The sequence below is a fragment of the Crocodylus siamensis genome, chromosome 5 (assembly GCF_052110815.1).
Source record: "Crocodylus siamensis isolate JL-2025a chromosome 5, ASM5211081v1, whole genome shotgun sequence".
NCBI classification, from domain to species: domain Eukaryota; kingdom Metazoa; phylum Chordata; order Crocodylia; family Crocodylidae; genus Crocodylus; species Crocodylus siamensis.
In genome coordinates, this window is record NC_143399.1 from 166,990,546 (window position 1) to 167,003,869 (window position 13,324).

General features: G+C 45.5%; 1 protein-coding gene across 5 annotated transcripts in view; it reads right to left on the reverse strand.

The window, feature by feature from the left end:
- DYNC1I1 (dynein cytoplasmic 1 intermediate chain 1) overlaps positions 1-13,324 on the reverse strand; it is a 294,891-nt gene that overhangs the window by 134,160 nt on the left and 147,407 nt on the right. For all 5 annotated transcript variants that reach the window (XM_090046983.1, XM_090046981.1, XM_090046985.1 and 2 more), the window contains one exon: positions 736-825. In XM_090046983.1, coding sequence (XP_089903109.1) covers positions 736-825 — 90 coding nt within the window. The remainder of the gene's footprint in view (positions 1-735; positions 826-13,324) is intronic.

Below are 13,324 nucleotides of genomic sequence, written 5' to 3' on the forward strand. Positions count from 1 at the left end.
GCAAATGTCCCAGCCACTAGGTTATTGGCTGTTCTGGGGGTGGAGGAAGTAAGTCTTTCTTGTTTAAATTTTAACCAGAAAATCCATGGATTATGGTTATATGTAAATTCCCACAAAAAAAGTTTTCTTTTGACAAATCGAGTTTCCAACAAAATAGTTTTTATTGGAAAATCCCAGAATTCTCAAACATATGCAGAATTGTAGGTACTGAATATCTTTGAGGCCTGTTTTAGCTGGATGCCTAAACTGTAAACACAGATTGGAAAATTCTGACAGAACTGCTCAGGCAGGTCAGAAAGCAAGTTATGGCAGAACCGGAACAAGGAGATCCAAATCGTTTCCCCTTGTCATGAGGTCACATCTTCTCTGCAAAAGCAAATGCACTATCAGACCTCTACTAAGGAAAATAGATTTTGAAACTTTCACAGGTTTCTGAGATTTACCAGCTGGTCCCCAGTTCCTACTGCCAGATGTTTTAATGACCTTTTCTGACCTATGCAAATCTCTCTCTGGTCTCCCATATTGACACAGTTCCATTTTGCTTGGAAGAACAAGCTTTCATCTGTGATGTACTGATTCTATGCCCTAATCAAGTGATGAATCAAAGGAACTTTGTAACTTTTTCATAATACTTAGTCTACTAAGAATTATCTGTGATAGTAAGCATTATATGTGACAGTAATTATTTGAAGGGCTTGACCAATAAAAATAGATTTTGTTACATCTTTTACATACCTTCTTTGACTTCCTGTTTCTGCTCTTGATTTTCCATTTCTGAGTCATTCTGTGCTTTCAGTTCCACCATCTCTTCATCATCCTCATCCTCTAGAAAAAATAAATTAAGAAGGATGGTGACACTGTATTTCTTCAGGTCTCAGGCAGAACTCTACTTGGGCATCTTGTAACCACTAAATATACTGACAGTGAACATATGCATAATAAAGTGTATAACAGATATAAATGAATCAATCCTCCACAAAAATCCATCTCAGGAAGCATCCCCAAATCAGCAAGTTCATAATCTAGTATGAGGCACCTGTTACTATCACTCCCTTTGGCAACTATCTATCTCACATATCTCATGAATGGCTCTCTGACCCCAGAGATGACTTATTGAATAGCATAAGGACAGATATAAACATGTTTCAGCCTGGCAGCTATTCAAAAAGTGGGACACCTGTTATCCAGACACCTCATTTCCAATTCAGTTCTCACCAGATTAATTTGTTTTTTGACCTACAGGAAAGGGTTAAATACAAGTCTGACCTCAGGTCAGATGCCACTAGTAAGCAAACAAGCACGGTACAGTTCTGAAAAGTCCTCACCATCAACTAGGAGAACACAGCAAACCAAAGTGGCACTTGAAGCTTAAGAACGGGTTTTTGAACTAATACACATTTCATGAACATTACAAATTGACACATGTCAGTTACTACCACCAGATGCTTTAATGACCTTTTCTAACCTATGCAAATCTCTCTCTCTCTCTGGTCTCCCATATTGATATATTTCCATTTTACTTGGAAGAGCAAGCTCTTAATTCTTTTTCATTGTTTGCCTGAAGGTAATACTTAAAGTTGAACAAAATACTTTAAAAACAATCCAGATTTCACTAAAGAGCAAGCATTGTCATGTTCCCAGCAAGAGAATGCAATGATTTTCCCATTTCATTGGTTCTGCATGCACAGAAAGGCCTACCTATATAAAATGATAGTGCAGTATAGAAAAAGAAGTCTCATCAAGGCCAAGTAGTTTAAATTGCTTGTGCTTCTCCCATGCACATGAACTGAGACATATATAATGGTGATTGCAGTGCCTAATAGACATGAAAGATTAGAAAGGCTGAAAAAACAGAGTGGTTTAGACAATGTGGCATAACTAAGGCAATTGTGAAAACATAAATAAGTTACTAGGCTATGGTGGGTATCACATGGGAGTGATTTGGGAGGTGTATACAATAGGACAAACTGGGCATGTCTACATGTATAATTAACATGCTTAAATTTTATGCACAGAAAATTCAGGCTCATTAAAATGCTCCCCAGTGCATATCTACAGGTGCACCCCCATCAAGAACAAATTGAGCTCAACAGGAATAGTTCAATCCAAGGCTCAACCAGGTGTAGGACCTGTCCAGGTAAGAGCTCAGGTATATACCAAGGGACTAGTTGTCTCTCAGGTAGGGAGGGTGCCCAGGGCTCCCTCGGGGGGATTAAGGTGTCTCTTCACTAATGCAAGAAGCATGGGGAACAAGCAGGAGGAGCTTGCTCTCCTGCTTGCAAGTAGTAAAATTGACCTGCTTGGCCTAGTGGAGACATGGTGGGATGAAACATTTGACTGGGCATTAGACATAGAGGGCTATAGGTTGTTTAGAAGAGATAGGAAGGGGAAAAAAGGTGGGGAGGGGGTTGCTGTCTATGTTAGGGAACAGTATACCAGTTCTACCTTCCAAATGGGACCAGAGCAAGGCTTAACTGAGACCCTGTGGGTCAAACTTCAAGCAGGGTGGGGGGAGAGGGATCTGGTAGTAGGGGTTTACTACAGGCCACCACATCAGGAGGAAGAGCTGGATCTGGAATTCTCCAGGCAGCTTGGGGAGGGCGTGCATGCAAAGGATGTTGATATGAAGTACCCTGACATCAACTGGGACGATCAGTTGGCCAGGTGTAGCCACTCACAAAGGTTCCTGACGTGCATACAGGACCTACACCTCGTGCAGGAGGTACTCATCTCCACTAGGGAAAACGCCATAATGGATCTGGTGTTAGCCTCTGGGGACAACCTGGTGGGGGAGGTGCTAGTACAAGGGAGGCTAGGAGACAGTGATCATGAAATGATCCAGTTTGCTATTCAGAGAAAGGTGGGGAGGGTAACTAGCACAGCACAAATGCTTGACTTTAGGAAAGCCAACTTCGATGTGCTCAGAGTCAGGGAGGGACTCGAAGCCCAGGGGGTAGCTAGCATGGGGGGCCAGGAAAGGTGGTCCTTCCTCAAGAAGGCTATCCTTGGGGCACAGCAGGATGCAATTCCTCTGTGCAGAAAGGCAGGAAAAGGGTCCAAGAAATCTTCATGGCTGAGCGTGGATATCCAGGCTGGCCTGAGCGCAAAGAAAAAAGCGTACTGGTGGTGGAAGCAGGGGGCAGGGACCAAGGAAGAGTACACCTCCCTGAGCCGAGCTTGTAGGGATTTGGTAAGGGAGGCTAAAGCAGCACTGGAGCTTAGATTAGCTTCTAGGATTAAGGATAACAAAAAGTCCTTCTTCAAGAAGTCTCGGGGTAACATTGGACCCCTATGGGGCAGGGCAGGGCAGTTGGTGACGGACACGCGAGAGAAGGCAAAACTCTTTAACAAGTTCTTTGCCTCCGTGTTCCTGTCCGCTGACAATGGGGTGCTCTCGGGTGATAGCGTAGAGAGGCCTGAGAAGGATGCGAGTTCCCCAACTTAGTTCAGACCTAGTTAAGATTACCTGGAGGGCTTAGATATATCCAAGTTGGCGGGCCCGGATGACTTTCATCCGCAGGTACTGAGGGAACTGGCTGGTGTCACTGCGGAGCCATTGGCACGGCTGTTCGAGGACTCCTGGTGCTCGGGCCAAATCTCTGAGGACTGGAAAAGGGGCAATGTGGTCCCTATTTTCAAGAAGGGGAGGAAGGAAGAGCCTGGCAACTACAGGCCAGTCAGCCTCACTTCTATCCTGAGGAAGGTCTTTGAAAAAATTATCAAGGGCCACATTTCTGAGAGCCCTGCAGGGGAAGTGATGTCGAGGGGTAACCAACATAGGTTCGTGCAAGGCCGATCCTGCCTGACTAACTTGGTCTCTTTCTATGACCAGGTAACAAAGAGCTTAGATGGGAAGGAGGAAGTCAATGTCATCTTCTTGGACTTCCAGAAGGCCTTCGACACAGTGTCCCACCCAATTCTGGTGGGCAAGCTGAGGGACTGCGGCACTGATGAATGCACGGTCACATGCGTGGCAAACTGGCTCCAGGGGCACACCCAGAGGGTGGTGGTGGACAGGTCGATGTCGACCTGGGAGGGTGTGGGCACCGGAGTCCCCCAGGGCTCAGTCCTTGGGCCAGTGCTGTTCAACATCTTCATTAGCGACCTGGACAAGGGTGTGGAGAGCATCCTGTTCAAGTTTGTTGATGACACCAAGCTGTGGGGTAAAGTAAATACTCCGGCAGGCAGGGACTGCATCCAGGCAGACCTGGATAGGTTAGAAAAGTGGGCGGATCTGAACAGGATGAGGCTCAACAAGGACAAGTGCAGGGTGCTGCACCTGGGGAGAGGGAACCAGCATTGTGGTTATAGGTTAGGGGCCGACCCTCTCGGCAGCACAGAGGCAGAGAGGGATCTTGGAGTCATGATTGACTCCAGGATGAATATGAGTCGTCAATGCGACGAAGCAATAGGCAGAGCCAACAGCACCCTGTCATGCATCAACAGGGGCATCACTAACAGGTCTAGAGAGGTCTTGCTCCCCCTCTATGCAGTGCTGGTCAGGCCGCAGCTGGAATACTGAGTCCAGTTCTGGGCGCCGCACTTCAAGAAGGACGTGGAGAACCTGGAGAGGGTCCAGAGGAGGGCCACTCATATGGTTGGGGGCCTCCGTGGCCAGCCCTATGAGGAAAAGCTGAGGGACCTCAATCTCTTCAGTCTCCGCAAGAGGAGACTGAGGGGGGATCTTGTGGCTGCCTACAACCTTATCAGGGGCCACCAGCAGGGACTTGGGTGAAGTCTGTTCACTAGGGCCCCCCTTGGAGTCACCAGGAGCAATGGCCACAAGCTGAGGGAGGATAGGTTTAGGTTAGATATTAGGAAGAACTACTTCACTGTAAGGGTGGCCAGAGCCTGGAATAGGCTTCCCAAAGAGGTGGTGCTCTCACCTTCCCTGGAAATCTTCAAGAGGAGACTAGACAGGCACCTGGCTGGGGTCTTACAACCCCTACCACCCCCCAGTGCTCCTTCCTGCCCATGACAGGGGGCCGGACTAGGTGATCTGTCCAGGTCCCTTCCAACTCATTGATTCTAAGGCTGCTCCTGTCCTGCTCTACCACCCTGCAGCAGCCAGGGGGAGCTCCAGACTCTCCATGGCTTAGACCCCAAGCTCCAAAGGGTGGAGGGAGCTGTCCTGACTCAGCCTGTGGTTCTGTCCCAGCTGAGGGGAGATCAGGTTGTGGGGGAAAAAGTGGGGAGAAGAGAGAGGAGGTCCCTCCCAGCCACATGGAGATCAGGATGAGTCCTAAGCTCCACGTGGCTAGCAAGCAGTGTCCTGCCAGCTGAGACAACTCCCCCTGCCCCTTGTGGCCCTTTGGTGCCTAGGCTGACTGGGAGCAAATTGCATCAGCATCTACAAGTGTGATGCGGCACATTTGTTAATGCACTGTTTTTCTAGTACCTGTATCTATAAGTACTAGAAAATGGCATATTAGACTATTAATTGTTGCACATGTGTAGATGGTGCTGCTTTACAGCGCATTAGTCTAATGTGCCGTAAAGCATCTTGTGTAGACATACCCACTAAGCATCAATGTAGTATCAGGGTTATTTTTACATGGGAGAGCACATGCAGAGTACTTTGGTTTCCTGTTCCTTTTGATCTGTAATCAATCTGCCCATTGTTATTTACCATTACACTGGGCATGTCTACAGAAATGCTTTACTGTGCAGTAGAGCAAATTACTGCGTAGTAAGCAACTGCATCTACATGTGCAGACCTTTACTGCACAATAATTTGCTCTACTTGGTAGTTAATTTTCTACCTGCAAATGTGAATAGCAAATTAACTACCAAGTAATTAATGCACAGTAAGTCACGTGTAGACAGTTTACCAGGAACATATGCGCTCTTGGTCAGCAGGGGGTGGGAGATTGCCTCCTGCCCTCACGAGCTACTTGCTGCCAGGGTGGCTCTGCCATTGAACCCTGAGCAGCAACAATGTCCCTGTGCTCCAGTGGCAGGGAGCTCCCTGCCCCAACTCCGCAGTCAAGGCAAGAAACAAACTCGCACTCCACAATCGCAGAGCTGGGGCAGGGAGCTCCTTCCACACAGAGAGTTTCCCACCCAGTCTGGAGCTGGCGGGGATCTGCCCCTTGGCTACAGTGTGGCTGAGGAATGTCTCATTTCAGGCAGTCCTCATCTAGGTCCAGGCTGCATGTGCAGACTTCCCCATGCAGCCCAGGGCTGGCCAGGAACTGCCCTCAACCCTGCAGCTTTTTCCCACCCCCATGCCCTCAACCCTGCAGCTTTTGTCCACCCCTAATAATTGGGTGATTGAGGAATGGGTCTTGGAAAGAGCTGTAGGGAAAGGGCAGGTCCCAGCCCTTTGCCATGATCTGCCAGTTGGGCAGCTAACAGTGAGGCCATGGCTAGGCTAAGAATCCCCACTCAGCTGGGGACTCACCGCTAGCTACCCCACTGGCTGATCAGGCCAGGGAACTGGGACTTGCCCCTCCCCTGCAGCTCTTTCCAAGCCCCGAGTCAGGGCCAGGGCTAGGAGATGCTTGCTGCTGGGGCAGAAGGACATCATCCCCACTCAGGTTCTGTCACCAGAGCCCACCCAGCAGCAGGCAGCTCCTGGGAGCAGAAAGCACCCTCCCAGCCCCTGCCAGGAGACAGCCATCTCCTGGCCCTGTGCTCCCTGACAGCCCCTTGGCTAGCACCCAGGGGGAGCCTAGAGCTCTCCCTGGCTGCTGCAAGGGGCTGAAATAGGACCAGAGAGGGCAAGAGCAGACTGCTGCCAAGAGCAGCAAATCTGGTCTCAAATGGATGCATCCAGCAGCATTTGCATGTGTAAATACACCCACTGTACATCACATTTCCAGGCATCCTCAATGGATTCCTGACTAATGGTGTACATTATAGGCTATGCAACTGTAGCATCCAGCAATTATACTATCAGTGAATCAACAGAGGGCAATGGCAAGTCATTGCTTCTCAAGCTACTTAGCTACTATTAAGGTTGTCTACAAGCAATTCTCACTTGTTGGAAGATGTCAGTGCTGACAGGCTGCATTAGGCCAATAGTGATGTACAGGCATACTTTGTTTCAGTAACATAATAGGTACCATGCTGTTCCCACCATTTTATCTACCATGGAACCATACACAGCTACAGAGTTTTGAAAAGCAGGGTGTCGAAGCAGCAACCAGTGCTGCAGGGTGGCACCCAGCTAATTTCTGACCTCCCTGCCCACCAGGACACACAGACCACATCCTTGGAGCACCAGCTGGGGACTTTAATTCTTTAAGCCTCTGAATACGGTAAGAATTGCCCCTCACTTTTGGCATACCTTCCTTTCCCCTCCATACTTCCAGGCTTGTATGGAACATCCAGGTGACTGGGCAGAAAGGGAGAGCCTGCCCACTGCCACTGTCTCCAGCTGAGCCAGGCCCCCGCACACAGTGGAACAGGAGAGGTTCTGGGGCTTCTTCTGACACTGGTTCAGCTACAGCAGCAGTGGCAAGTGTTTCTCCTCTTCTCAAACCCAGAGACTTAAGTAGAGGCAGGGGGGAAATGGGAGTGGAGGAGTTATACTTCTGAGCATGGAGGGGAATGGAGGGGTGACGAGACAGGGGATTTTTACCTGCTTTGGGGCTATAGAAATGTCCCTGACTCCTCTCCTAGAGCATAGTTTGGAATCTGCAGGGGACCCAGCTTTATGGCATTATGAAGAACTGGAGCTGTCATGCTATGCTGTGGAGAGAGGGTTGTGAAAACATTATCACACCCCCTTTGGATCTTCCCCTGCCTGGAACCTTCCTCTGATGCCAATGAAGCACAAGCTGCTTGCTAGCTGACTCCACAGCCACAAAATGTGGAGTATCCAAAAGACATTACAGCATTGTTAAGCCATTGTTCACTCTTGTCAGAGCACTGGGTCCATTCATTAGCTCATACCCATCATCACCAGGGATGTATCCATAGGAAGTGATGGGGGCACACCTTCACCCCACGCTTTTCAGGCAAGAGGGGATTACAGTGTTATCCTGCATATACATACCTTTTAGCCTGTGGCAAGAAAGATGTAAGAGGTAAAACGGAAGACATGCAACACTGCTTCAAGCCTCTCCCATGGAGCTAGTGTGGGGAAGTAGGCACTCTGTTCAGCTGGGAGGAAAACAACAACTGATTCAGCTGGCAGAGGCAGTCATAGGGAAAAGTCCAGCCCCCCATTCTCTTGGCTGTGACCACAAGGGCTGGATCCAAATGTGCAGTCACATGCAGTTAGTAGCACTGCAAACCTCTGTGTGCTGCCACAAACTGCAAGCCCAGCATGTTAAATCATGCCCCATGCTGCAAATTTGCAGCACAGGGGCAAAATTTGCTACTGGGAAATCAGCACAAAAAAATCCTCACCAAAAAAAAAGGCAGCAGGCACAGAGGCTCAATCCTCCCAGGAAATGTTCTGGCTACCGACCAGAGTATGTCCCTTTCTGTAGTTGTCCCCTGGCTCCTCCAACACTCTGGGAGCTGGGAGGATCAGGGAAAGGGCAGTTTCCCCGAAGTGGGGCATTTTGCCCCAAACCAAAGCACACATGCAGAGGCACACATGTGTAGCATCAAAAAGAAGTGGCACAAATTTTTGCTGCTACTTTTTCCCCACTGCAAGTGCATGCCCCTGCAAGTGGAGACGTGCCCAAGAGGGACAAGAGAAGAGTGTCTTCCCAGTCAGCCTCCATGAACCTGGGAGGAGAAGAGATCATGCACTGACTCCTATTCTGACAGGGGTAAGGAAAGAAGACATACATCCTCAATTAAGGAGAGTATACCCGGAGGCGGAGGACACCGAATGCAGAGAAGAGAGTGCACAGAGAAGATAAAGGAAAACCAAAGTGCTGGTGGAGGGGGTTTACAAAGACCCAGCACTATAATCATAGGGACCCAGCACTATAATCATAGGGACAATCAGTCATAGATATATGGTGACAACCATGTGCAGGCATAGTCCAGAATACAGTATTTCGAGAACTTTTTATGGTAGCTCTTTTCTACTGCCTCCTGTGTTATACTGTTTCTTGGGAATAATCGAGGCCAAGTAACTTTAACGAAAATGACTCAAAGTAAGAGCATATACAAAGATTTTTACAAAATGATCTAAGGACGATGAAGAAAAGTTTATAAATGAGCAAAAGATGATATTTATGCACCATTTCCTAAGCCATAAGTATAAAATAATATTGTGGTCCTGTTTTTTCACTTGGATGTAGGACGCAGCTTTCTTCTCATTCTTATTCCAAATCCCCCCTTTTTTTTTTGTACTAAATACTTTTTCTTTAGGTTTAATTTCAGAAGGAAATATTTTCACTGTGACATGCTTGTTCAAAGGAGCATATTAGAAATTTTCACATTCATGAACACTTCAATTTATTCATTTTGGTGAGAAGAGAGATCTAAGAACTTACAATAAATTATGTGAGGTATGTAACTACATTACACAGCGGTATGGTATGTGTGTACATGTTTATACAGAGATACACACTAAAAAAAGCCTCCATTAAGAAGAACTTTAAGGTTACAAAGCAAAATATGAAAACGTTAGGAAATGCTAGAACTAAGATCATCTCTGCAACATTAAAGCTGGTCACCATGTGTGTATGTACATTATGGCGTGATTCTGGAATTTCCTACCTTCAGAGTGCTTGTCTTATTTTCTGAGTGCTGAACCTGAGGCCAGAACTGTGGAAGTTCTCAGAGCTCACAACTGCAGCTGAAGTCAACTGGAGCTCTACTTTGAGCATATGAAGTATTATAAATATGCTAAGTACTCTGAAAGCCCTAAGTGTCTCAAGCTGGGCACTTGAAATTAGCAGACACTAACTTTGCCCTTAATCTCCCTGTGCATTGGTCCCCTTGCTAGAACATGAGTATAATAATATTGCCTCTCATATCACAGAGATGCTGTGGAGATAAGTTCACTATTGCTTGTGAAGCTCTCAGATGGTATGGTTAGAGCATGAAGGAAACAGATTAATAATTGTGTATTCAATGCTAGGTTTGGATGGCATGGAACAAGGCCTGTATTAAATAGGGACAAAATAAATATTCAGAATCTAATTAGCCATTCATCGAATGAGACAAGAGTTCTGCAGAGAAAAAAAGGTATCAGATCATGCAATTAAAGAGTACCATAACACGCGTTGGTCAAAATAAGGATGTACAGATAATTTCCTGTATTACTTAATGGCACACTTCTCTGACTGGAAAGCTTCTGGCTATCTATATTCCAACCAAATTCTAAAAGTAGCAAAGAGCATATAGAGGTCAGGACATTTTGTAATGCACAGACAATTTCTCTCTTGTCGCAATTACTTACTGGCCATCTACTAACCTGAGGATTGATGGGCTCCATTGTTAGCTGAGCATTTTTCACTTGTGTTGAATCATGACTGTGGTTCTCTATAGCCAAATAAGTTATTGATCTAAAAATAATATTTGAGGTCTCTCCTCTCATCAGCTGCCTATACCCATACTTGGGGATGGGAAATGAGTGTTTTAATTAGTGCAGTTCCTAGAGAGCCACTCTAATTAAAACACTGCAGCATCACATGTATTAAGCCTCTAAGCATTTAAAAATGGCCACAGGGACTTTAGTTAAAGCTCATTCGATGAGCTTCGGTTAAATCACCCCCACACCCATTTTGAAATATGTGGGGGTGACACTGTGGTGATGCTAGAGGGTTCTAATTAGAACACGGAGCACACTTGATTAATTGAGTCTGCTCTGATGTGTTCTAAGTAGAATGCATTGGAGCACATCTATCGGCAGCCATCAATTCAGAGCCCTGAAATTTTGTGCACTTTAGGGGCACCTATACATGTACATTGAGGCTGCTCTGATGCACTGCAATTACCATGCTCCAGCAGCACTCCAGTGTCACTTATATTAGCATCCGAGTTTTAAAGTATCCCCACCACCATTTTTCAGCGCAGGACGCTGATACACATGAGAGTTCCAGACACTTTAATTAAAGTTCCCCATCCCTCCTCTCCCCCCACCCCCAGCCTCCCAAAGCATAACTATAAACACCCTAGGGGTGGCCAGTTAGCCCTAACAATAAATTACTTGATTTGAGTATTAACTACTGTGTTTACTTGAATAGAAGACAACACCAATTAGATGACCCCCCTGCAATAAATAGATTCTATATATATGGAACATTTATAAATTTGATGTATTTTTCCAGGTATAATATAATTATTGGAGGTTTGCCTTTAATTTTCCCCCCTCAGTGCTCAGCAGGGAAAATAAATCTGGAGAGTTAGGTAGTCCTTCTCTCTCTGCTTCCCCCTCCCCCCAACTTTTTCCCTTGGCAACCCATTTCCCCTCTCTTCATTATCAGACCCTACCCTCCCTGAGCATAAGGAAGTGAGGAACAAATTTGAAAACAATAACCTTGAAATTAAACAGGTTGTAGTGATTTGCATACAGTAGCCATTCATTTAGTTTATCCAGAATTGATGCACATTACTTTTTTGAAACTGCTGTAAATTTTGATACAGGTACTCCATAAATACACTTCTCAGCAGCATTTTGGTACCTACTGGGTGCATCTACATGACACAGTGACTGTGCAGTAGCCTGATGCTACTGCACAGCAGTATTATGCTACTGCACGGTAGCATCACAGAAAAGGCATTTGCTGGTGCTACTGCGCAGTAACTCTGGTTACTACACAGTTATTTAGTACTTGTTTATACAAGTACTAAATAAATGTGTGGTAACTACTGCACAGTAGCATCTCATGTAGATGCAGCTACTTATATGTAGTACAAACTATTTTTCTGTAGTTGACATGAATGTTATTAGTCCAAACCAAAGGCTCATGATCTACGACACAGTACATTGGACTGCCCCCCCGCAACCCCAGAGTCAACAGCATTTCAAGCCACAGTATCCTCATAGCTCAGCATTGCTTAATATGAGAGTGTGCTCCAGATACCCCCCACAAAGAATCTATGTGCCCCCACTCATGACTAAAACCAGGTGTTCTTGTCACAAGTCCTGGGATCCTCCAAAAATATATATGCGACGAGGCACAAGGCAACCTGGTGTAAATTCACCTCAGAGAGAGCAGGGCCACACTAATCATATGTGCCACGCTGGGGGGCAGCGGCAGGGTGGGGAGGAGGAAGGGAGAGTGATAGAGGGATTCTGGACGAATTGTTTGCAATGTCCTGGCTCACTGTGACTTGAAAAAGTGTCCGCAGTGAGGAGACTGAACTTAATGGGCACTAACTTATATGTTATTTAGATGAGCTACATTAGCCTATTTTTATGGTAGGTTAGCATCTGAGCTAAGATCAAACATTTTTGGCATCAAAGGGAAGGTATTAGATCTGGCCTGGTATTGTAGTACCTCCAGGCCCAATGCCAGTTCTCTGTGGAGGGAACACTTGCCCATTTTTGTTTGAAGAGCCAAAAAAAGGTCCCACCAGCATACTTTCCCAATGTGAAGCATGTGTTTTATAGTCATGCTCAGTGTTGGCTGCATTTAATCAACTTCATAGTTGGTTTCTATTGCACAGCACATACTACTTTTGGCAGCAGTTTAATGATAGACAACATATTTAATGATATTTTCTTGCATGCAATTATAAGACAAGGAGCTCATGTCAACTGGGGGTGGGGGCAGGGAGCGGGAAGACTTCATCTAGTAGTCGAGTAAATACAGTACTCCCCTCTAAAATGGCTCAGTGGGTTGTTCTCACTGACCTCAATCTGGCCATAACTTTGGCACCCACAAAAAATTACACTCACAGGAAACTGTGGGTGACACTGGTAACACTTATTCATCTGACCACCTAGTAGCATATTTAAATAGAGAATTAGAATATTTAGGTATAGCTAATTCAGCTAACAGTAAATTGAAAGCACAACATTAAAAGCTATAACAAAAAGTCAGTCTCCACATTGTTTTATGTCCAAAATATTTACTCTTTATCTCTGCTTTATAAATCTTTTAAGGGTTTCAGATCACTAATATCTATTTTTACAGCACCAAAAACTACACCAGGTATATTCAGGACAAAGAGAAAGAAAATGTTTTTGGTTCAAAGCATTTATAATCGCATTTTAATCTAAAATAATCACATGTAATATTACTGCACAAGACATTCCTTCATAAATTATTTCTTGGGATATATGTTTTTTAGGTTAGACTAATATTTAAATTCTCAGTGTTTCCCTTTGAGTATGTGGTCTGTTTTTATGCAGTTAGCATTGTTACTACTCAAATGGTTTACCAAACAGCTTAATATTTTTTTTAAGATTTGTGTAAAGCTAACCCCCCTCTCTGCTGATATATGTACTACCAGCTCAACA